The following is a 26,681-nucleotide window of genomic DNA, read 5'->3' as shown; positions in this document are numbered from 1 at the left end:
GCCTAAGCTCTGCCAATGAAATGTAAGTCCAAGTGTTGTGTGGAACTTCCAGAAAAGTTCATTAAAGTATTTGAATCAACTGAGACAAACCTGTCTCCTTCCTACTGCCTGGAATGCAAATATGATGGCTAGAATTCTTGCAGCTATACTGCACTTAGAGGTGTTCTTGGTGATGGAAGCCATGTTCAGTGTAGAAAGATAAGGCTGTAGATTCCTTTTCACACCATAAAACCACAACCAAACCCAGAAACTCCTGTTTCTAAACTTGTATACTTTAAGAAATAAATTTCCATCATGTTTTACCTTCTACTTTTTATTTTTTCATGACACAGCCAAATCTAACCCTAATATGAGGCATCAATTATTTTTACCCTGTTGGCTCTCCAATGCAGATGAAATAAAGAAAAGAAAGGAATGAAAACTGACTAAATGCTTACGTGTTGTGCAAATATTATCTGTCAAGGAAAGGCATTTTACATATATTTTCTTATCTAATCTTCATAATAAACATGAAAGTAATTATTTCTTCATTTAGTAGATGAATAAACTGAGGCTTTGAGAGATGAAATAATAAATCCAAGACCCAAATAACTGGTAAAAGAAAGAGACAGATTGCAAACGTATTTGTTTGGAGCCAATAATCCACAGTCTTTTCATGATACCATAATGATCTCCAAAGCATTGACTGGGTGCCTACTAAGTGCAAAAGCACTGTACAAGACTATCTTGAACACATAGCGGTATATATAGTGCATTCCCTAAAGGAACTTAAAAATTAAGTGAGAGATGTTCTTAAAAGTGACAGCATATGATGTTCAATAAGTTAAATAAATGGACAAAAATAAAGACGCCATATCAGAGGATATGACTGACAAACTGTACAGATTATATTTGTTATGTAAGCTAAGAGGCAGTGATGACTTTTATGTGGAATGCTATTATTTTTCCTTCTTCGCCTCCCACTAACTGACCTCTAACTATGTTCTCACTACATGCCAGATACTCTGTTTAGCACTGATGTCATGAAGGCAAGCAGCACACAACACCACTCTGAAGAAATTCAATATACCATAAAGAATATTCTCTAAAAAATGGAATTGATTCCAAATGACACAATGAAGTGTAGATAATCTGAATATCAATTTGATGATCATGGAAAAATCTGAAAGCAATATTAAGAACTGCCTTCTTAAATCAGACACATCCCCAGTGGACTTACTGAAATTTTCCTACACGTTTTTCAGATATGGATAATCTTCAGGTTAAGAATATCTCATTATTATCAGAAAAATAAGCTTGGAAAGATATGTCAAAAGAGGCAGGATCATCCAAAAAGGAGTCTACTATTTCTGATAGGCAGTCCTTCTTGGAACTTTATGGTAAGAAGCAGCAGTAATGAGATCAAAGTACAATTATGCTTAGGGTGATGGTCTTTGAAAGCCCATCCCAATCACCTCTTCTCTGATTTTGGATTTTCAGAACTTAGCTAATATCAAGATATTAGGTACATTTCATACAATTATGAATACTTTAAGAATACAAGGCTAAACAGAGGCAGATTGGACCAGATTTGGGGAACCTGGATGCCAAGCAAAAAAACAGGACTTTAACTTACCATGTAACTAGAAAAAAAACCTCAAGTCGTAAGTGAGACCATGATGGGCAATATGATCAAATATTTTAGGATGATTCACGGGCTTTAGTACTTAGGAATGGATTGGAGTCTGGGAAAGGTGGGTGTAAGTCCAGCAGTTGAAGACTAAGGAGGAGACTGTTTCAGTAGGTGGTGTATATAGTGCTATTATGTACGTACACACACACACACACACACACACACACACACACTATGTATATAGAGCTAATGGGGGCAGGAGGAGGGTTAACATGCTGCTGAGCTAAGACTAGACACCATTAGTCACAGCATGGTCCTCAAAACACAACAGATAACTATGCGTGACTTGTAAACATTTCACTAGACTAGGCAAAAAGTAGAAAGATTTACAAAAGAACTGAAAACGTCTTTGTATTGACTTCCTGGTGCCTGAGCGTTGAGGGCCCACTGGAGAGTACCACGTTATTCTTAGACAGGTAAAGTGTCTCAGTACTGTACTGAGGGCATGGTCACCTCAGCTCTCAAGTCTTTTTACTCTCTCTAAATTAATCCTGGAACATCCTGTTCTTACAAAATCAAGCAAGTATGAGGAGTGTCATGGAAACCAGAAAATTAGCAGGGAGGCTGGGAGCCAAGATTTCCTGTACATACCAATCGGTAGAGCTCAGTAATGCTGATGTCTTCTGGATCCACCATTGCATACTCTTTCCTAGGCACCAGGTCCAGTCCCAGTTGTCTAGAAAACAAATTGCAAAAGTTTGGGGGAAAAGTTATCTCCATGAAAATATGTTAAAAAACAATTGTTTTTTACTACATCACTTGGAAATTACGTATATCACCCACCATGCTTCTCTCACCCATAGTTTTTACCTTGTGTGACTTGTTACCACAGTTGGGGTAGACAACATAACTTGGCTGGACACTGGGCAAAACTTGAAACACAGAAGGTGAGAAAGACAAGCAAATCCAGGAGGGATGGGTTGGCACTCTCAGTGGAGTGCTCCTGCCACTGGGGGCCTCAGCACCATATGGTGTGAAGCCTTCAGCACCCTTCAAATTATCACAAGAGAAGGCCTTCCACACTGGAGTGAATGGAAACTAGAGCTAGACATCATGTGGTTCTAGAAATTGGAGTTGATGGGAGGGAAATCTGGCCTTTAGAATTTTACCTAGCACCAGTATACCTAGCTGTGCCCAGAGGCAACACATTTCTTATATGAATCTCTGGGAACTTGGGCATGGTCCTTATTTACAGCAAATTCTGAGGTCAGTCATTAGGAAAAACTCAGTAAAGGCAGGAAATGGAAATGGGGAATGAGTTGTGGGCCTGGGCTGGCAGAAGAGTTTAACCCTTTATGTCAGATTTCATTGTGGCTGACATGTGGCTTGCTGTGCTGAGAAGTATTCTAAGGTTATATCCAGCCTCAGAGGTACCAAGTGTGGCAATTGACTTGTGATGTCTTCCCATCAACAGAGGAACATGAGTCTAATTCTATTCTGGTTAGCTTCCCTTTAGCGACCTTCCTAGCATAATCCCCTCCAGGGCACCCACATTACAATGCTGACACCAATGCCACACAGTTGTTCATCTCCTAACCCTCCATAATCATCTCAAAGGCTACACAATGCCTGTGTAATGCCCTATTGATCAAGGCCATGATACCCTCTTCTCTAGCAGAGCCTCTCAACCACCACATCCAAGACCACATGCTCAGTTCTCTGAGGATCACTTGTTCTGAATCCCTTTCACATCACCACTCTTGCTAACACGGAAGCCTTCTGGCATCACACTTCCAATTATAGAACCACAGCTTGCTTACTTTTGTATTTAAAAAAACCTGAAATTCTTCCATGCCCTCCCCAAAAATCTCATTAAGGTTTCATAAGTAAAATGTATTAATTCAGCACCTACTTCAAGCCAGGCACTGCCCCAGCTACCCCGAGGGCTATCTGTTCTTAAGAAGATTAGAAAGCTGTCACCTCCTTGACAGTAGGAGCTGTCTTTCAGATACTAAAACAGTTTCTCAATTTTCCTAAATGATGTTTCTCTTTGGGAAACCTAGAGAAAAATTCACACACCCATTATTTAATGTTAGTTGAATTTTTAACTCACAACAAGCACTGTGATTTGTTTTCAAAATGTCCATGTTCCCCCTTGCTGTATCTCACCAGGGATTCTGATAGGGTCTATTCTGCATTCTTCATTCCCTTCTGAAAGAGAACCACTGTACTACAGTGTAAGTTATCATCTGACACTGGGTCAATATTGCTGATGAAGATCATTTAGCAAAGGAAAGAGGGCATATAACCATGTGTGATACCTGTCTTACTCATAGCTCCTTCTATCAGAAGCTGCTCCACCCACATTCTCTGCTGAGAGTGGTGGTGGTAGACAAGGTAGTCATTTGACCATCTCCCCTTCCTAAGCCGCACCTGATTGGACCATGGGTAAGCACCTGACCTAAGGACAAATAACCCAAAGGCTGGCCAGCAGCTTACGAGAGGCTGGTATAAAATGCTCAGCCCAAACAGGAGTATTAGACATTGGCTATCAATAAGATTCCCTCTTTGAGAATTTGAACTTGGAAATTCAGACATCAGTCACACGCAGGAGGAAGATAAGATACGTGAACACAGGTGACCTACATGGCTGCAGAATGAGTGCAGAAATTCTGCAGCCTCAGAAACCTGTAATCTACAAGTATTTTTCTCCCATAGTCTTGATTGCTCAGCTTCTGTCGGCTTCCTGGCGTCCTGGTTATGAAGAATCTTATTTGTTTCTATTTGATTTTGTTAATTCCTAGGTATATCTTCCCATGGTTTGAGGTTTCCTAGCCTACAGAGTAAAATCAAAGAAGTGCTTTACAAAGAATAAGGACAAATGAGGCAAGCAGGGGAGAGAGAAGATGAGAGGAGATCACACAGGGAGAGCATCATGTTTTATATCAACTCAGTCACTAAACTACTCTGTGACATCAAGAAGAAAGGATTAACTGATTGCCTCCTCCCATATAATCTTAGCAGAAAAGTCAAAGGACATGGTGTTGTAGGATTCTATGGGCAACAGAAACATGTACCATTATTTTAGTGCTGTCTGAGGTTCCTAGGCAAGACCAATTCTTTTGCTGGCCCTGTTCGGAAATGAGATTAATGATCTCTTCTTCCTAAGTTTCCCACATCAAGAGGGCTTCTCTTCATTACTCTTCAATAGTTTGATATACAACATGAGATGGAACACATTATTAATTGATGTTCATCCAGAGATTTATGTGCTGCTGGCTTATTTTGCAGGACAATTTCATCTAGTTTAATAGGCAAGAGATTATCTTAATTTGCTTTCCATGAGCACTATTCAATAAGAAAACAAATGTATACTTAAAGGAATAAGGTAAATTCATAATCTCTGTACTGTAAGTTATTTTAAAATAAACAGTCAAAGAATTTCAAAGAAAATAGAATCATAGCTCAGAAAATTCATGAAGTTGAAGATGATCTAAATAAATTATACTGCTCATTTTCATGCATCAATGTTTTACCGACTTATCATAAGTTAGCCACAGAACTGCCCAAAGTACAAGCCAGAACTTATGTAAGTCAAAAACTGAATCATGATTCAGTCATAATTAATGTTTTTCCTTCCTTCCTCTTTTCATTCTGCCATCATTTTCTTTCATAAAACTGAAGAAGTATCATTTTCTTGCCTGATCTACATTCCTATGTTATTTTGGATAAGCTAACTTCCTTCAACTTTCTTCCTATTTACAAACTAGTCCTTGAAATGAGGACCAGCATAATGACTAAGACCCAAAATAATTCAGAGAATCCTCAAAGGTTTTTCAAAACAATAAAGAAATAAACATTAGGCAGCACAGGTCTCGCTCCAACGGACCCCTCCCACTCCCATTCCACCTCACATCACAATCATGGAGATTCGAGATCATCTCCTGTGAAATTCATTCTCATGGCAGGATGGGAAGTTCCCTGTAAATGGCTGGCAAGTCTAATCTGTTAGGAGGTGCTGTGTGTTTTAAATGTCATCCTGGAGCTGAAAGGGGCCTTGCGTCTTTTCTAGTTCAACTTCCTCCTTCAACAGATGAGGAACTGACATGAAGAGGGTTAAGGGGTTTGCTTCAGGTCCTAAGAAAGCAGAGCTCCCAGTCCTGTGTTCTTGCTGCCTCTCCACATTTGTACCTGTTTCATTTCTCACAGGAATGAATCTTCTAGAGATAAATCAACTGGGCTCTTCTATTCATTGTCTGTAAAAAGATGTATGGCACATCCTGTTCAACAAAATACCAGAAGTCCTCTGAGTGAGATGGAGGTTTAAAAATCTGTTAGTAGGTCTGGGTATTCACATTCAGAGTGTGCAACATCTTGGGAAGAATCAAACCTGGCTTCTGACAAAGTGATTTCCTATGGTAATGGGAAGTGGCATTCTGCTTCAAATTGGTTTTTCTACATTCAGTAAGAGGCAAATTTACCCGTGGTTCACTTCCCCTCATTTTCTTCATTTCTGTCTGCTTTCCTTTTTTTTCTGTTGCCCTAAGATCCTTTGAAGGTCCAAATAGCAAATGGGGATTTGGAGAGAGGAAAAGAAGGGAGGATATGGCCATGTGGGTTATTAAGGAACCATATCACCGCTTTAAACCCAAACCTCATGCAACCCTAGGATCTCAGTCAAAGGTGGCTTATTATAATTTCTCACTTCTATGCTAATATTCGCATTTAGTACAATATCAGCCTTGGTCAGAGCTTTCAGTGATTAGATTTGCCATTTCAGTACATGGCTGGTATTTTAAATTAGTCACTTACGGTTTTGTTTAAAAATAAATCTTGGTCAAGAACAGCTTTTTGCTGAGTTCTCTCAAGCAGCTCCTCAAAGTAGCTAATATGTATGTACAGGACTAATCACAGCAACAATGAAAGGCCCCACCAGTGCACTTGTCGTAAGACTTTTCACAGAAGCTGTTAATATTAGTGTCTCCCTCCAGATTATACTGGTGACCTATTACCATGTTATGGAAGAGATATATTTTAAAAGCAAATCCACATGCCAAACCTAAAGCCTATTTGAGAATAGGATCCATTTTAGCCAGAAGCCACATCTAATTCATTGCTGTGAACATTTCATTTTCCATGAGCATGTCCACACCATCAGGCCACATATGATACTACACAACAAACGACATTTCATTGCCCATACCAGCTTGAGAAGAAATGGTTCTTGGCTCTATCAATGACAGTTCGCACTAAGCCTCCAAAAACAAGAAACATGAAAAAGCCCATAGGATTGCTTCCAGTGACATTACCACGTTCTGGCTCAGGCCTATGTTACTTTCATTGTGTTCACCTACTAGAGGCCACCCTGTGATGCTCAATACTCACTCATTGCCCCAGTCAAGGCGAGCAGTAATGTGGCGCTTCACGTCCTTCATCCGGTCGTGGGTGAGGTGGCCCACCAGCACCTGCCGCCGCAGGTCCAGGATTTCATTCATGATGTGCCACAGCCGGTGGAAGAGATCGCCTTCATTTCGCTAAGAAATACAAACACGTGGAGATTTGGCAGTCAGTCTCCATACTGAGTTGTGGGGTAACCAAAAAGGAAAGGGAAGGGGCCCCTTCCACTATGGGCTTGCCACTCTGGACAGATGTCTGTTAATAGACAAACTGTTCGCTCATTGTCCTCAAACACACTCGCTGCCTTGTCTATATACTTCATCTAAGTTTCACAACACTGCTCTCATGTCCAGAAATGCAACTTTACTTCTCAAGAGCTCCTTTTATTTATTTTTTAAACATTACTCAAATGCTACTATCCCAGAAGGTTTGGCTTGACTTCCACCTCCATCAGGAAATCTTCCCTGATCACTTTTGCTCACATTCTTTTCTCCCTTCTCTGAGCCATGGCTGCATGCAACTAAAGCTGATGAAATGGAAGACATTGTTTTCCAATTATATTTCTTGCACATTGGTTTCAATACTTTATTGGATCCCCTTTCAGAAGTTGGGCACACAAATTCATTCATTGATGGATATGCACTGCTATTATTGGGCCAGTATTTAGACTTTTAAAAAGGTAATGCTTTCTTTCTTACTTTTAAAACAATCGTGGAGATTCAAGATAATCTCCTGTGAAATTCATTTAAGCTCTGTGGTTTAGTGGAAAGCAGACAAGTTAAAATCCTGGTTTTGATACTTACTAGTGTTATAGACTTTAAGTATCAATTCTGTCGTCTGTACATGGGCAGCACATTCTTTCTGCAAGGCTGTTTTATGGATTAGTGGTGGCAACTGTGCAGAGAGCACTACAGCACAGGGGCAGAGAACATCAACTTACTTAGAGCCAAACAACTTCAATCTGAATTTCAGTTTTGACATTTACTGGCTGAAAAAGCTTTGACAATTCATTAACATCTTTGTGCTTGTTTTTTCATCTGTAAAACAGGTGTTATAGTACCTACTTCCCAGGGTTGTTGTGAGGATTAATGAGTTATTAAAACTCTGAGAATGATGCCTGACCCAGAAAAAATATGTAAGTATTAGCTGTTACTAGTATCAGAGTACTGTTATTGTTTTGGGCTTGGTCCAGAATGCGCCCTCTACAAATACTGTTTCTGTCCCAAAACCAAAATATATATCCGTTACCCCAGAGACAATAGAGTTAATCTTTTTTTTTTTTTTTGGAAACGAAGTCTCGCTCTTGTCCCCCAGGCTGGAGTGCAGTGGCGTGATCTCAGCTCACTGCAACCTCCGCCTCCCAGATTCAAGCGATTCTCCTACCTCAGCCTCCTCAGTAGCTGGGATCACAGGCACACGCAACTATGCCCAGCTAATGTTTGTATTTTTAGTAGACACGGGATTTCACCATGTTTGGCCAGGCTGGACAAACTCCTGACCTCGTGTTCTACCTGCCTCAGCCTCCCAAAGTGCTGGGATGACAGGCATGAGCCACCGTGCCCGGTCAGAGTAAATCTTATCTAAGTATTTACCCTTTGTCTTTCTTAGCCAGTAGCTATGCTTTTACTTTCTTCAAAGATTATGAGTGGACTTCATGAGTAGTGATATGAAAGTACTGAGGTTATCATCCATCTAACGTCTTCTGGAGCTGTAAACTGCCAGAGATATCAAATTTTGGGTGATGGATAAAGACATTCAGTCGTCATATATTTTTTATTTTAAAAAGTAGTAACGTGTTATTTGCTTTTTCAGTACTTGGTGTCTTGAAGAATGTTCATGTGATGTGCAGGTCAGACAAATTAGCCAGAGGAACCAAAAGCATTCTCCAGGATGCCATCCCTGATCCTGCTCAATATAAATCATCTTGTTTCTCTCTCAGGTCCGAAAGCACTCTATTGAGCCCATTCTTCTATTGCTTCTCACTCTTAACTCATGTTATACACTCCCATACAAGCCATTACAAGGCCACTGTAACACAATACTCTTGTAATTAACTGCTCAGTGTCCATGTCCTCCCTGTGGCTGTAAGTGCTCAATCACAATGGCCGTCTGCCTGTGTATCCCTAGCAGCTGGAGAATGCATGAATGAAGAGCTTGATTTAAACATGTTAATTTTTGTGGATCTCAAGAGGTAGGCTGTGTATAGGCGATACAAAATAATAAGCAGTGAAGATCAAGAAACACTTGAGGAAGTCAGTGTAGAAAGGAAAAGTCCACCCAAGTCAATAAAATTATATAAGCAAGTTATTAAACCAGTCAAATCTCATATAGCAAAGGAGACAGCACCTTTCTGAACTGACTGTCACAGGGAGAAAATGACCTGCCTTCTCTTGGGAAAGGCATTCTGTAGTTGTTTGGTAGGATGGACTTGATTTTCTGTGATGTCATCTCTAGTATTAAGTTTAAAAGAACACTAAGATGAAAAGGTTGCAGGATCCCTTATAAAGCTGAAAATTGGTCAGTTCTCCATTGAAGGAAGAAAACCCAGGTGTGGCAAGAACGCTGACATACTGCAGGCCTGGCCAGCAAACTTGCCCTACTAGTGTAAGAAAAAGGTCTACAACTGAACATCTAGTCATAAAATCATGATTCTTTAAATATTGGATAATTATGAAGGCTATTCAGCTATATGAAAAATGCTTTTGATTTAGTGCTAAATGAAAACAGGTAGGGTACAATATTAAACCCTTAGAATAAAATAATATCAAGAGATTCTGGAAATATATAAAAAATACAGCAAAAAGTTAATTGAGAGTATTTTAGTGTTTTAGAAAGGGATGAGCTTTTATTTGCCTTAAAATGAAAACAGTACAGGTTTTGGCAGCAACAGACTTAGTTTTAGATTCAGGCTTCAGCATGAGACCCTAGGTAAATTACCATTGATAAGATTCAAGAATAAAAAGTGCCTGGCAGAGCCCCAGGAAAGAGAGATGTAAAATGTCCAGCTCAGGGCCTGCACAAAAGTACTCAGTAAAAGATGGCTACTATATTTCTCCTAGACTTTTTATGGTTACATTACTGATTATTAAGTGGTATTTATAAAGACCATTATTTAGGTCCTTAGCAATGTTATTTAAAGAGCAACTAGCATGTTTCAAGCATTCACCATGTGCTTTTATGCCAAGCATTGTCATATAAATTGCTAACAATTTATAAAATATTATGGCCCTCATCAAACATCTTCCAGTAGAGAAGCTAGGTGCCTTAAAACTGTTGGAAAAGAGGATGGACAATAACCTAAACACACTTGAGCATGAGGAACTTGAACCAAAGCATTTGTGACAAAACATTAACGTCAGAAAAGAGAAACCAAAGGTCTGACATGGCCAAGGTAGCTTCACTCCCGGTGTCAAAAATCTAATACCTCTGAGTTAAACTTAGTATTGGTTTCTAATGTAACTACCATTCCAGTGTCCAGGGAACATTTAGATAAGTGTCTCTTTCCCAGTTACTAATGGACTACCATTCCAGTGTCCAGGGAAACATTTAGGTAAGTATCTCTTTCCCAGTTACTCAGAACACTAGGAGGAGAGGAGGTTACTTGTAGAGTTTGCAACATATAGATTTTCAAACCAACAAAGTCTGCCCCCAAAATAGATATTTGAAACCTCGAACACAGGTGAAAATAGCTAGATAAGGCAGAATCCAGAGGAAATTCAACTTTGGTCCCCACTAGTAGCTACATAAAAGGAAAAGTGGTTGTGTTCTAGTTCAGCTATTGACAACACTCACACTGTCATTATTTTTATAACTCTGAAGTCAGGTATTTAGAATGCAGTGGTTTGAGCATTTCAAATAGTTTCTCTTTCCATGGTAGTGCCAAGCACAATGTTACTTTAAGTGAAATAATACTTGGATGTTGAATTCTTTCCAACATTAAAAAAAAAAGAAAATTTAAAAAGGAGATCTGCATTTCTTTGCACTTCCCTAGCACAGAGCCCTCGAGTTTGGTTATCTTGACTTTGTATTTACAAAACCTATGCTCTGCCAATTCATCTAAGGTTGTCTTGTGGATTTTCATAGTGAGTCTTAAAGCTACAAGCTCCAGGAGGGTTTAATCAGAGAAGTCCAACATGAAAGGGTTTTCACTAGTGACTTTGTAAGTTTTCTTGTCTCGATGAAATACCCTATTGCATTTTAGATGTGACAGACAATAAACACTATCATTCTGCCAGTGTCCCTCACTAATTTGGATTTTTTCTTTGACAGGCTGTTTTAAATCATTTTGTCAGGATAAGTACACGTTTGTTTTTTGAATTCATCCCTTCAAATGATTAAACGATTCTACAAATTTCTTTAAAAATAAAAGAAGAAATAGCATGGGGTCTTCCCCAATACTTCACCACCCCCAGACTTCACGCAGTTACACTGGGGTTCAGAGTGAGAGCACCACACTCACACCAGAACCCCAGCTCAGCCACTTTCCCATTACTTGATCTAGGGTGACTACTTTACTTCACTCTCTGTGCCTCATTCTTCTCATCTATAAGCTGGATGTGATTATCATTATTATTTCTTTGAGTGGTAATAAGGATTAAAGAAGATACTGCATCAAAGAGTACTTACCATGGGATTTACCATATAAGTTCCCAATGTGATTACTTATAATAAGTAAATAAATATATACTACATATCTCCAAAACACAGATCCTTTTTCCCCTCAAGAAACATTGTTTTCTCTAGTATATTTAGAATATCCTCATTGATACTAGCTAAGAAGTCTGTCATTTACAGTATACTTGAATTACTTATAGAATTTGAATTTGATAAAATACCACTGCCATCAAAATTGTCTTGAATTTTATTTTTCCCTGAAAATTAAAAATATTCAGGAGGTTCAACAATAGTCCATGTAAACCATCCTATTTGGTTAGATGCCAGAAAAATAATCTTTTATATTCCTGTGGTATTGAAAAATAACTTACAAAACCCATGCTCCGTGGACACAGAGATTGCAACAAGACTGTCTTGTTAATATCTATATCCCCAAGGAGTCCTAGAGACTTGCAGAAGGTGCTATATTAGTTAATGCTTACTCATGTTCATGTATTTCTTAAAACAATTCTTTACCCGAAAAATCGTGTCATTAAAAAGCTACTTAACCACATAGAGTTGTTTCCACATGGTTCCCCAGTCTCTTAATGTTGATGTCATTTCTGTGATAACAGAGTCTTCAGTGGGAATAACCATTTCAAATTGTCTGTGAAATTAAAAAAGAAAAAGTATATATGTAAATACCATAGACAACAATTTTTTTTAAATACTCTAAAAGATAACTAGGAAAGAAAGTTGCCTAGCTATTGTTCATTCTGCAGACAGTAACCAGGATCTGGTTGTAAGTTAACGTGAGGAATGCTACATGGGTTGCGGGAGGACAATACCAGAATGACCAGCCACTTCAACCAGACCAAGTTCGAGCAGCGTGGTGAAGAAGGAACAACATCAGAAGAGTTCCACTCCAGTACCAGTTCAACGCTAGGCAGTAACTCATTTAACCTGAGGCCAAAAGCCTTCATCTGTAACATGAGGTCACTGCGCTACATAAACTGTGAGGTGACTTTTGCCTTCCAAGGGCTATGACTACAGGACTCAAAGAGAGTAAAAGGAACACCCTTTAATCATTAGGACATGATTGATGGCTGTGGGCATCCAAACTAACTCGGTGTTATAAGTAACTAGACACCAAGATACTAACTGAACACTCCCTTGATCTCAGTAACACTTCATTTTTATTATTGGCAAACTAGGACCATGAAAAATGATTAGTACTCTAAGTGATGTTATCATACAGCATAGAACCTAAAGGCTTATGACATCACCGATATTTGAATATTCGTTCCAAAATGTTCCTCTTTGTGATTAGAGTAACATAGTCTTCTCATTTCTTCTCTAAAAGTCAGAAACTATCCTTGGAAACAATCTATATCAATATCTAGTAGGGTGTGTATGGTGGTCCTGAAGTTGAGAATATGCATGAGGAAATGGGGGAAATAAAAGAGAAGATTCTTTTTTTTTTTTTTTTTTTTTGAGACGGAGTGTCGCTCTGTCGCCCAGGCTGGAGTGCAGCAGTGCGATCTCAGCTCACTGCAAGCTCCACCTCCCAGGTTCACGCCATTCTCCTGCCTTGGCCTCTCGAGTAGCTGGGACTACAGGCACCTGCAACCATGCCTGGCTAATTTTTTGTATTTTTAGTAGAGATGGGGTTTCACCATGTTAGCCAGGATGGTCTCGATATCCTGACCTTGTGATCTGCCCGCCTCAGCCTCCCCAAAGTGCTGGGATTACCAGCGTGAGCAACCATGCCCGGCTGAGAAGATTTAATTTATCTTCTGTATCCTACCTTTGGCATATAATAATCTTCATCTCCAGTTTCCTTTTTCAAATTCTTTCTCTCTCTCTCTCTCTCTCTCTCTCTCTCTGTGTGTGTGTGTGTGCAGGTGAAAGTGGTTAAGTGGCTATTACTACCACTGCTTCCCAAAAAGAGCAACTGATATACTAATTGAGACTATTTTCTTTATTTCAGTATATTTTTTTCAAGAAAACATCTAATAGATAGAAAGTAATGACATATTAGACACAGAACTATGTTGTCTAATGATCAAGGGGAAATTACTTCTTAGCATGAGGCTAACAACTGTTCTGTGATTCCTTTTTCATGTTATGTCCAAAGTGTGTATAATTGTCTTTTGTAAAATCTTCTTGTCAGACATATGGAAACTAAAATCTTGCCTTGATTCTTTTCCCAACGGAGTTTCATCTCCTCATTTCACAGTGCTGCTAAAATACTTGCCCTGTGAATATTTTCCTTCTTTCTAGAGCTTAAACACAGCTGAAAATGTAAAACTGGGACTTTAAACTAGAAATAAAAGTAAACAGTAATATATAAACTGTGACAGATACAGAACCTTTTATTAAGTCTGCATATGACATTTTTAAATGATACTACATTTGTTTTGCTTTTGAAGCAGCTGTTGCAATTTAAATGATGAATCTTTGGAGATGGAGATTATAAAATGATCCTATACAAGGTCAAGGAGGAAACACTGAATTTCAGGAAAACTTGACATCCTACTTAACATTCAAAAAGTGACATGACCTCAGTAGGAATTAAACAATACTGTCCGTAAACTATAATTTAATTGACCTCCATCAGTCCTACATTGATCTGAAGACACAAGAAAGAACATACACACAATTCAATCTGTGAGAAGTTGATTGGGGGTTGTCCAAGCAAAATTTAATTTTTTAAGTATAAAATTGCCATTTTAGGCAAGGTGACTGTTTTCTATTAATTACTCCAAAACCAAAATCAGTGTTCAAATAGTCTAAGTAGTTACCTCTGAAATTATATTTTGTTCAGTTATTCCGGGATGGACTTTTCCATTATTTCATCCTAGTGGGCCGTAAATCTACTTAAAATAAGACAGGTAATACCAAAACCCCAAAGATGTTCCTCTCTGGGAAAGCAGTCATCTGGCAACACATGCCCTCAGATGTTTTCAGGCCATAGTTTTTCTTCCAGTAACAGCCCAAGACCTAGGGTCTGAGTCAATTCCAATAATTCTTTTTTAGAAACTAATTTGGGCTTTTCTGCTCTTCCGCTGCACAATGTCCATCATACCTGGTGTCAGGTGGAGACCCCATAAGAAAGTCTTAAACTTACACAACCCAATTTTTAGGTACCTTTACCCACATTTAAACTTCCTGGGGCTCATGGAAGGGGATCAGATATACACCAGTTACTGACCAGGATTTTAAAAAAGGAGGTACTTATTTAAAAATCATATCCTACCCCAACTCACTTTGAGGGATAGACTTTGATTAAGTAGAGAGATGCTTGACATCATCTTTGCTAGCATAGCATTCTCTCTTTTCTCTTCCTTGGTCAGAGCATATGATGCCCTTTGCACTGCAGAGTTGAGGGAGGTCAGGGTTGGGCTTGGGACAAAGGCAGCAAAGAGGACTGGTTGCACAGGCTTGTTCAAACGGACACTTTAAGGAATGGGGTAGCCCATGGCGTTTTCACTTTGCCAAGCCCAGATCACTAGCACAGAAGGATCAGAACAAAGAGTAAGCATATGGCTGGAGTGTATTCTGAAGTATCCTCTGGTTTACTGGAGGAGGGCTGAATGGTGTCACATCTAGCCTGGTAGGAAAGTTTCAAAAGGACCAACAACTCGGCTTGATGCTTCTGGTGCATTATAGCTGCACACTTCTGAAGGACACACATTTCTTAAAAGATCAGTAGTAGTAGTGGTAATTATTACAATTAGAATTATGCTTTTAATCTATTATTCAATAATAGATTTTTGAAAAATAATTATTATTCAATAATAGATACTGACTACTACTATTAACATGCTTAAAGCAGCTCACACACATAAGACATGTAGAGTAATGGTCTCTGAGATTCTTTAAGTTTTACCCATGTAGGGAACTCTCAAAGTATTTATACCATAGACTCGTAGCCACTGCAGAGGCTGTTTCACTGAACTGAAATTTAATACCATACTTTTATTGGGGGGGATATTAAGAATCATCTATTTGAATAGCCTCTTTGGAATTTCTGTCATGAGACTCGAGTTGGAAAATATCATTACTATGCTTTAAGAATTCAAATAACAAATTGCTATTTATCACTATTTGAGAAAAAATATAATTTCTATGGCTGAATCTGTATTCTGTTGGCATAAGATGAAAATTATGCAATGACCATGTGAACAGCCCTTGTGACACTGACACAAATGTTTGTGTCTAAATCCATGGCCCCTTAAAATGAATGATCTGCTCATGCTAACTATTTAAACAGGCAAGCTCTTCTGTTTTACTCTGCTATATCTTATAGGAATTATGTTAAAGTGACTGCCACTTCACATCCTTTTAGAAATAGACTAGAAATTTTTTTAATGTATTAGAAATACTAGGTAATCAATGAGCTCAAAGTATCATATAAATGACATTCTCTAAAACAGAATAATGGCTTTGTGAAGTGGTCACACAAGAATATGTTATTATGCCAATTTAGAGGAAGACACACTATGCATCTTATAATCAGTGGTGAACCTAGGAAATTCCTGGGGTTTGAGATAATATGATAGCATTTAATGGGTCTGACTGACATGCTTCCCTAAGTAGCAAGAAACCAAAAAGAACTAACTCCTTCTGCTCAAGCGTAGGCTGATTCCCTGATTTGTGGACACTGAGAGACCTCCAGTCCCTCAGATCCTGTTGTCCAGCACGCACAGATGGGGTTAATTTTCTCCACCAACAGTCTTAATGCAACATATCTTTAACAAAGAACACAGACAATGGTATGATCTTCTACAGTTCATTTTTCAAGACAATTACTATGCCTTTCAAATTCCAAAAGAAGCAAAGGTTCTGTGAAAATCTTCCAACTACTAATAAAACTCATTCTTACCCTTTGTTCTTCACACAGGCATTTTTCAAGTGAACGTAGCTGGAAGGAAATATACCCTGGAAAAGAAAACATGAAGGTTACGATGCCAGCTGTTAAGGCAGGGTTGGTTTCACAAGTCATTTGTATAAGATACAGCCATACAACCATGACAATATCAGGAATAGGGAATAGCAACATCTCTACCACATTCTCTTGGATGAAATCTGCTGTGGCTTAAGATCCATCCTTTCATTTTCTACCATTAACTACTTTACAAATTTAGAGACATTCTAAACAAATATAATAAAAAAAAATTTAATCTTGCTCAGAAAATATATTGTTTATTAAACAGAAAATAAGGAAATTTCATAAATTCTACATAAAAATCATATACTGAGTTTTTAAAATATGTATTGCATAGTTTTGAAAGGTTCTTTGTTTTGGTGGTAGTTCTTTTTTTATCCCCAAAACACTCATATTTCTCTTGAAAATATACATACAAAAAATATCATTGTGAATCTAGAGATAATATGTATATTCTGTGTTATGGAAGATTTTTGATGACAACTCAGCAGCAGTTAATCAGCATACTGCCATTCTGATGGAACAGAAACCAAACAAAAGAAGCCATGTTAGTTAGCTTGAAGCTTTTTACTGCAGGAAAATGATAGGGCAAAGAAATGGTTTCTTTGTTCTAAATGGGAAATTGAAAGAAACAACAACAAAAAAATGAGCATCAATTTGATTGTTCATTAAACGGCAATTATCCTCTGAAGAATTTCTAATGCATAATTAAATGACAAACTCAATTAAATATTTAAGAAAATAAATGTCATTTGAATATATACATATCACCATTGTGGATCCAAGTATAAAATAAAATTTAATAAGCAAAATTCTTTCCATTCAATAGTGGTAAAAAAATATATATGCAGATTTTTAAAACTCACTTGTTTTTTTCAATATGGTGGGATCAACAAATAGAGTAACTCTAATCAGGAAAAGTCAGACATGAGGTTTATTAGAAGTGACAGAAATAACACAGAAATCATACTAAGTTTCCTTCTCAAACATGGTCTAAATGAATTCATTAAATACTGAAGCTATATTTGCATGTGTCTCATAGATATATAAAAACAATGTTAAATGAGAACTAAAGTATTTAAAAAATTAAATTTGTATACTCTTTTGTACCTTACGGTTCCCCTTTAGGATGACCTAAAATATGTGAAGTAATTAAACACAGTTGAATGACCCAGAAAATGGCATATTTAAGGAAAAAGGCAAAAGTGTATTTTGAGAATAAAAATACAATTTCTTATCTACAATCCTGAAGCTAGAATTAAACCAAAAAAAAAAAAAATGACATATGTGAAAATATTAGAGAATGTAGGAAAAAGAGGTGAAGACTGAGGAGATTAGAGTAAGATAGAAAAACACAGATATTAGTAAGGATTAGTGTCAAAATCGCAAACTATACAAATAAAAGATAAAACAAAAATGACATTACTTCTTGTTATAATTCCTGAGGATTTATAGAAATGTATCAAGGATAATGAATCTTAATTTCTGCCTGAAATGGTAAGAAAGATGGGTTTTTAAATAATATTGTTTTCCTGGCTTCAGCCCACCAAACCCAAAGGGACTCTTAACATGCCGCTAAGTATACTTGTTTCTCCAAATCAATATTTTGCAAATGATATTGTAGAAAACATAAGGGTTAAATACTGCTATTTAATATTTCGTTTGGAATATATATTTCCCCTGCCTGAATTTTAATTTAGCTCTCTGAGAAACTACTACTTCAAAAAGATTTTGTTTACATATAATGAGCTTATTAAGGTCTTCTCAGTACAATTTTCAAGAGCTAAATAGGATTATCATTTGAGTAGCATATCTTAACTATAATCCAAGTTCAAAAGAATTTCCAAAATTATGAAAATCTGCATTATCATTTGGCATTTCAACTGAGTCCCAACTGGAATTTCAATTGCATAAAGAAATAATTTAAATAACTATATTTCTTAATAAATTTCATAATTATAGTTAGAAATAACCATTTTTACCTTGATATTTGGGTTTTTTAAGGCAAATCCTCTGTACCAGCCTGTGGAAAAATAATAATCATGGTCATATTTTTATAAACCATTGTAATATTTTAAAGATAATGACAAATCAATCTGTTCTTTGCCATGAAATTTTACCATACATGTAAAGATTCTGTGGATAAATATGGTAAGTATTGGCCTTAGGCTACAAAATAGCTCGAGTGAGCACACATAAGAATTCTATTAATAAAACCATTTTTAAAAAACTGTATCGAAAATTTTTATAAACAACAGAAATATCCATAGTGTGAATAAAGGCTTTAAAATCAGAGCACTGGGCTTCAATTCTGGCTTTGCTTCTTACTGTCTGTTTAATCTTGGCCAAGTTACTTGACCTCTCTGAGCACCACTTCTTCCCATTTTATGAAAGGTCACATTATGTCACAGGGAAAGTCAAGAATCTGCACAAGATTTCATACATTTCCAAATTCTACTTGCCTGACTACAAAGGCCAGACTCTGCCACCAAATAAGAGTACCCGGCCAACAGACACGATGTGAATTGCACATCCTTAAGCCTACCATCTTGGGTTAAGATCAGTCTCATATCATACGAAGAGTAAAGCCATCATTCACTGCCAGAATCAACTGGCACATTTTCATCAGCACAATGGCTGACCAAAAGCTCAGCATAATTTTTATTCTGTAGAATAACTATTATAGTAGGCCCTTCTTATCTGCGGTTTCACTTTCCACGGTTTCAGTTACTCATGGTCAACCAGGGTGCAAAATACTACATGGAAAATTCCAGAAATAAACAATTCATAAGGTTTAAACTGCATGCCATTCTAAGTAGCATGATGAAATCCCGTGCCTGCCCGCTCAGTTCCGCCCAGGACATGAATCATCCTTTTGTTCAGCGTATCCACACTGTCAATGCTACCCACCCATTAGTTATTTACTAGCCCTCTTGGTTATCAGATTAAGGATCACAGTTTTAAAGTCCTTGTGTTCAAGTCACCCTTATTTTACTTAATCACGGCTCCCAGGCACAAGAGTAGTGATGCTGGCAACTGGAAAGTGCCAAAGAGAAGCCATAAAGTGCTTTAAGTGAAAAGGTGAAAGTTCTTGAATTTAATAAGGAAAGAAAAAAACCATACACTGAGGTTGCTAAAATCTAGGTAAAAATGAATCTTCTATTCATGAAACTGTGAACAGAATATTGTTGTAATTATTCTATCATTAGTCATTGTCAACTGTGCCTAGTTTATAAATTAAACTTTATTACATGTAAAGGAAAAAACGTATGATGTATAAGGTTCAGTACTATCCAAGGTTGCAGGTATCTTGGGGGTCTTAGGTCGCATGCCTTGCCAATAAGTGGGCTCAAGGACTGCTGGATTTAAGCTCCCAGCAATTCTGAATCAATTTTGCAGCACTGTCCTTATGTGTCTTTTTATAGTTTAAAACAAATCAGCATATATATTATATTTTTTCAAGTGTAAAGATCATTTTGCTTATTGGCAAAAAAAATTATTATCCTATGTAGTAAATATTATGCCTAATATAATTTTTTCAATAATTAAATTTTAGTTAAAATTTTAATACAAAACATATTTGAGCTTTGTATTTAAGCATTTTTCCTCCTCATAATACATTTTCTTAAAAGGATATACTGTAAAATATCGTCCCTTACCAGTTTTAAAATCAGTCTGAGGAGAGTAGAATGAACTGAAAATCAGACCCTCTGTATCTCAGGGTTTATCAGCTGCCATAAAGACAGATCCAAGAAATACATCCATTTGTAAATAATTATTCTAACAAAAACCAAAACTTCTTGAGAATTGCAACAATGTCATAGAGAGGTCTCTGTCCAATTATACTATACAGAAAAAATTTTAGATTACAAAATACTTCCTATTAAATACGGAGCCCAGTTTCATACAGCAATTCAAAATAAATTTTATATTTATCTGTATACAAAGTAGAAACAGACAAAATATATCTGGTAATAACATACAAAACCTTATTATATTTTTTAAGGTATCAATCACAGTAGACAGAATAAACATTCCAATATCACCATCATTTAATGCTAGGCTCTAACTAAATGTAGTAGTTCTGTTTCGGGGAATACCGTTTAATCTATAATAAATCTTGATACAATAAAATGTCATCATAATATAAATTCCTAGTAAGGAAAATCTTGTAAGAAGAAAAACATGGGTATTCTGGGATATACTAATGGGGCTCTTAAATGTAGTCATTTTGTCAACACGAAAAGCTAGGTGGCCGGGCGCGGTGGCTCACACCTCTAATCGCAGCAATTTGGGAGGCCAAGGCAGGTGGATCACCTGAGGTCAGGAGTTCGAGAACAGCCTGGCCAACATGGTGAAACTCCATCTCTACTAAAAATTCCAAAAATTAGCTGAGTGTGATGGCATGTGCCTGTAATCCCAGCTACTCAGGAGTCTGAGGCAGAAGCATCAATTGAAACCGGGAGGCAGAGGTTGCAGTGAGCCAAGATCGCACCATTGCACTCCAGCCCGGGTGACAGAGCAAGACTCCATCTCAAAAAAAAAAAGAAAAAAAGAAACAGAAAAGCTAGGTGCAGTGGCTTATGCTTGCAATCTGAGCACTGCGGAAGGCCAAGGGGGAAGGATCACTTGAAGCCAAGAGTTTGAGACCAGCATGGGCAACATGGTGAGACTCCATCTCCAGAAAAAATAAAAAATAAAAAAATTAGCCAAGCATAATGGAGCATCCCGGTGGTTCTAGCTACTTGGGAGACTGGGGCAGGAGGATCCCTTGAGCCCAGGAGATTGAGGCTGCAGTGAGCCATGATCATGCCACTGCACTCCAACCTGGGTGACAAAGGGAGATCCTGTCTCAAAGAAAAACAAAAAACAAAAACAAAAACAAAAAACAAAAAAAAAAGTAGTCATTTGATCAGAAATCTTTTTAAGGACTAGTGTTCAAGGATGTTTCATGGAACAGGAATGGAAACATTTGAGAACTATTAGGTATCGTAAACGAGTTACCTCCTATACAAATTAATAATAATCATACAAGGTCAGACAATATATTCTACTAATATTATTCAAGTGCATTGAATAATTTTATTCCAAGTTTGAGGGGAAGAAACTATAGGTCTGGAGCAGAGTTGGTCTGGGCAGGAGCCCTCCAGAGGCATCTGGCTACTCAACCTCAGGTAAGCCATGTCTGCTCTGGGCCTCTGCTTCTTCCTGTGCTGTGGGATCTACTAGATCCTGAGGATTCTGAGAAAAACCTTCTAGTTTGGCACTGAGTCAAGAACTCCCACAGATATGGTAGCTTCAACTGCTTTCTCTGTTTGCATCTAATGACTATAAGGAAATAATATTATAATCAGCTTCAAAATAGGAAATGATGCCTTTCCATTAGCCAAACACCGAAAATGCAGGAAACAATTTTGTCAAAAATGACTTGCTGTGACTATTGGAAAAGTTCCAGAGATTAATAGCGGTATGGAGAGAATTTGTAGACTTTATAAACAGTCGTATGTTGAGGAGGTTGTTCATAAGGCTACTCACCATCACACTTCTCCAGGATCTGAACTGTATCTCCAATTTCCAATGACAGGCCATATGGAACGGTTCCTCGGAAACTGGCAATAACTGTAAAAAAAAGATATAGAATATATGCAGACAACCATGTCCATTACAGTTTATTATTAAATATTATTGACTAGGAAAAATGAATATAAATAGGAAGTATAATTTGATAGCTGGAACCCTCTGTCATATTTTAATTTTATATCTTTCTAAGAAAATCACTAAGTTCATATACTTTGCCAACTTCTTGGTCAGATTCAGTATTACAAATATGCATTTCAAATATATGAAATGTATTAAAATAATATAAAATATATCAATGCTATCACCCAATAATAGATATAAACAAAGGTATTGCCTGAGAGCTCCTTAAAGGACTGTGATCCTTTTGTTTCACTGCTTTCTTCACTCCCTCATCCAAATGCCCGGCCCATAGTAGTTAATAAATACGTGTTCAATAATAAATGAGGAATATATCTCCTGCTTATTATTAGGCTTGGTTTACCTTTCTGCTATATTGTTTGGAGCAGATTTCTTTTCCATAAACTATAAGCTTCTCAAGAGAAGGGACTGCATCAATTTGCTTACCATTATGTGCCCAGAGCCTAGCATAGTATGTGGTGCATAAAAGCAGTCTTCTTGTGCCATAATCAACAGAGACACTTTATTTAGTAATGACTGGGCCCTCCTACAGGTCTAAACACACAGCCACCACAATTCCCACTTGCACAATACCACTTGGAATGGGGAGGGGGATCACAATTAATTATAGATTAATGGTTTAGATTAATTGGTTTCTCAAACATTTTGCAGGGCAGAACAGGGCTAGGATGTTGTACCCATAGAGAGAAAGTACGCATAGATTAGTCCTTTTCTGGCAACTCCAGGAATTATAGAGAGAATAAAGCTCAGTGATTCTTCCCTGAATAGTAAGTAAAGCTTGAGTCAGAAATGAGGAAAAGATGGAGAAATAAAGAAAATGCGTTTCAACACACAAAAAGAGAGAAGACATCTCCTATGAAATACTATGCACACTGAAATCAACTCACAATTCACATCAAAAGAAAATGATTCTTAAAAGGCCAAAATTTTAGGAGGGAAACTTAAAATTTTGCTTCAGAGTGAGATTTAGATATAACTCCAATCCCCAAAATAAGTTATTGCTACCGTTGGGAATGTATATTTTAAAAACCTAAAGGAACACACTCCTCTGTCAAAAATGGAAACATACCAATAAGTAATGAGCTTTTAGAGAAGTCTCATGCCCTTTTATGATCTCAAAACAAAATTAACAGTAGAGGTCAAAACACAGGACAGAAAACACAACCCAAAGTCCATGAGACAGAACAAAGTAACTATATGGATAGAAACCAATTAAGAACATTTAGCCAAGCACTAATTTATGATATCATTTTCTAACTATAACCACAAATACCATATAGCCTCATAACGACGTGCAAACAGCTTTTTGCTGGCAAAACAATCAAGGATCTACATATCTTGACAGATGACTTCATTTAACTTTCAGAGACCTCTTCTTACAAGGGATCAGCAACTGAACTGACAGTAGATTGACTGCAATTTAAAAGACTTCAAGACAAACGTACACTCAGAATTGCCTTTCCAAACTCTGCACTACTGATGGTTCTCTTAGAAGTCTTGGCGCGGCCGGGCGCGGTGGCTCAAGCCTGTAATCTCAGCACTTTGGGAAGCCGAGACGGGCGGATCACGAGGTCAGGAGATCGAGACCATCCTGGCGAACACGGTGAAACCCCATCTCTACTAAAAAAAACTACAAAAAACTAGCCGGGCGAGGTGGCGGCGCCTGTAGTCCCAGCTACTCGGGAGGCTGAGGCAGGAGAATGGCGTGAACCCGGGAGGCGGAGCTTGCAGTGAGCTGAGATCCGGCCCCTGCACTCCAGACTGGGTGACAGAGCGAGACTCCGTCTCAAAAAAAAAAAAAAAAAAAACAAGTCTTGGCGCATGGACTTCCCAGCACAGTTCTATACACAACACAGTTCTGCACACAGCTCCGACCACTCAGGAACACCCTCGGACACTCAGGGCTGCCTCCCTCACTTCTGGCTCTCCGCTCTTTTTCATCACTTTCTTGAACACAGCAGTACCACTAATAGACTTCATTTCTTCACCTTCCTCAGCCCCTGCAATCCAGCCTTAGCTGTGTTTTGAAATTGCTTTACTAAGATCTCCAGTCCCCTCAATGTGGCCACATTCATATCGCCTTCCAGGAGTCTTTCCTCTCTTGAATCTTCTACTGCTTCTGTCACACCCGTCAGCCTTCTCCAGCCCTTCTTTCTTAGCCCTCCTCTTAAATGTTGGTGTGATCCAAGTTCCATCCTCAAGATGCTCAAGTGTAGGAAAATAGCATCAAGGCTGGCATTCTGACACATGGATTTGAACCCCAATCTCATCACTTATTACCTGTGTGACCTGGGTCAGGATATCAACCTCTCAGAATCTCCGCATCCTCACTGTAAATCATCACTGGGTGAGCGAATGAGGGTGTGGTTTAAAGGTGTGGTCATTACCATTAAATGCTCTTGTCTTCAACAGTCGGGTTCTTTTATTATTGGAAATACTATTTTAAGAGTGTGCTTTAAATTCTAAGAACCAAAAACTGCATTACCTGGGAAAACTCATTCTTTCATAGGAGTTATTTAAAACTGGGATGACAGCTTGTCTAAGCCATAACCATGTATTATCTCATTTCTTATCCAAACAGTCTATGTGGGTGAATTCTGATTTGACTATTCAGCTATGTAATATGCAATACGTAATAAACATTAAAGGTAAGCAAAGACGTTCCCTAATCTCACTGGCCTTCAGATGGTTCCTCTATAAAACAAAGGAGCTAGACAAATGAACTGAAGTTCCCCTGCCAGTCTCAAATTCTGAGTCTGCAAGATTTTGCAAGAGGACTTTCAGCTCAGCAGTGATATGGCATAGTACTTACCAAAGAACTCTGTGTCCAAACCAGCCTAGTCTGTGTAATCACTGTCTGTAATCAAGTGGACACTTGTCTCCACCTGCAACAGCCATCTGATAATGCAGAAGAGACAGCCTGCTCTCAGCATCTCACAAGGCCCTTATCAACTGCTCTCCAACTTTTCTAGGCTCACACCCAACCCAACTCTCCACACACTGCCCTATGCTCAGTCACACTCAAATTCTCATCAAGCTTTTTCTTGCAGACCTCAGTGCTTTTACATCTATTATTCCCTTTTTAGGGGGTTGCCTTCTTCACTCCTACACTGGGAAATGCAAAGCAGCTTTAATTTAAGGCTTTGCTCCAAGGTTAGGACATTAGAAGATTTCCTGATGCTACTCCTTCCTTTTTGTCATCCGTGGGTCCACGTGGGATGCGATTACTCCCTCATCTGTGTTCTCAGGACACTCCGACCACACCTCAAATATAGTAAGGCATCACATAATATTACAGCACTTCGTCTATCTATGTCTTTCTACTTGGGAAGAGAAACTATTTCTCATTCATCTTTCAAGAGCCAGCATGAGCATCTGAGTATAAGAATGGTGTACAAACACATGGAATGAATGAATGAATGAATGAATGAAGACACTGAGAAATGGTGCCTAGGTTTTAATGTATTTGGACAACCTCAGGGACTCTTCTCATAACTAAAAGTATCTAAGGAATAAGTTTTAAACTGCAGATCATATTGGAGAGGAATATTTTTCAGGATATAGTTCAAGGAATGACTTTGATCTTTATCTTCTAAAATGGCAAGTCACTCTCAATCATTGAGTTAGACGAGTAACTCCACCTTGCTGTGTACTAATGAATAGATGGATGGATACTATACTCAGGAAAAATGTTTAGGCTTCAAGTTATGAAAGAGAAAGGCAGTTCTAGGTAAAGAGCGAAGAATTTGAAAATATGGTTGGCTCATGTTTCTCAGTGGTAGCATATAATGTATCATAAACTAAGGAAAACCAGTTTAGCAAAGCAGATATCCAAACACCATGTATGCATTAATGAAGCCTCAATATGCAATTCTGTCAAATGCACTTAAGGCATCTGCTATTTTCAAATTCCATTTGGAAACAACTTTTCAACTAAACCCCTTTAAATTTCTCCAAGTGTTTCTACATGAAACATGTCTATAATTGAAAATGCATTGTCACCAGTTATTATAAAGTAGCTGTCTCTTTATACAAAAGTTTACTCATCATATACTTCCCAAGGGCATTTTCCCCCAAATAATATCAAGGTTTACCAAAGATGCCTACACAGCGTTTTGATCCCTCAATTTCCTTTTCTTATTCTTCTTATAAATTGAACAGTTTCTTATAAATTGATCCTTAGTAGCTACAGGAAACAATCATAGAGAATGAACCCTTGGTAAAGCTGGGAATATAAATATTCAGTTCTATTATTTTAGTCATACTGGCCCTGAGAGCACAATTTTAAACTGCATATAAAAACTACTGCTGTGGTGATGTGTTCATCTCTGCCCATTTGCTACCATGGAAAAATTTACTTGGATTAATAAACTCAGTTTATATGTATATAAACCCAGTTTATAGGTAAGT

General features: G+C 37.9%; 1 protein-coding gene across 4 annotated transcripts in view; it reads right to left on the bottom strand.

The window, feature by feature from the left end:
* The window catches only part of DOCK4 (dedicator of cytokinesis 4), a 485,368-nt gene that overhangs the window by 259,334 nt on the left and 199,353 nt on the right, over positions 1 to 26,681 (bottom strand). For all 4 annotated transcript variants that reach the window (XM_033195053.1, XM_033195056.1, XM_033195057.1 and 1 more), the window contains exons 2-7: positions 22,089 to 22,172; positions 18,536 to 18,576; positions 16,491 to 16,546; positions 12,173 to 12,269; positions 6,998 to 7,146; positions 2,264 to 2,348 (exon numbers count right to left, since the gene is read on the bottom strand). In XM_033195053.1, the coding sequence (XP_033050944.1) occupies positions 2,264 to 2,348; positions 6,998 to 7,146; positions 12,173 to 12,269; positions 16,491 to 16,546; positions 18,536 to 18,576; positions 22,089 to 22,172 (512 nt within the window). The remainder of the gene's footprint in view (positions 1 to 2,263; positions 2,349 to 6,997; positions 7,147 to 12,172; positions 12,270 to 16,490; positions 16,547 to 18,535; positions 18,577 to 22,088; positions 22,173 to 26,681) is intronic.

This window comes from Trachypithecus francoisi, unplaced genomic scaffold, assembly GCF_009764315.1.
Source record: "Trachypithecus francoisi isolate TF-2019V2 unplaced genomic scaffold, Tfra_2.0 Lachesis_group4, whole genome shotgun sequence".
In the NCBI taxonomy this organism is placed as follows: domain Eukaryota; kingdom Metazoa; phylum Chordata; class Mammalia; order Primates; family Cercopithecidae; genus Trachypithecus; species Trachypithecus francoisi.
The sequence above is the reverse complement of the archived record's forward strand: the minus strand, read 5'-3'. Positions and strand labels throughout refer to the sequence as shown.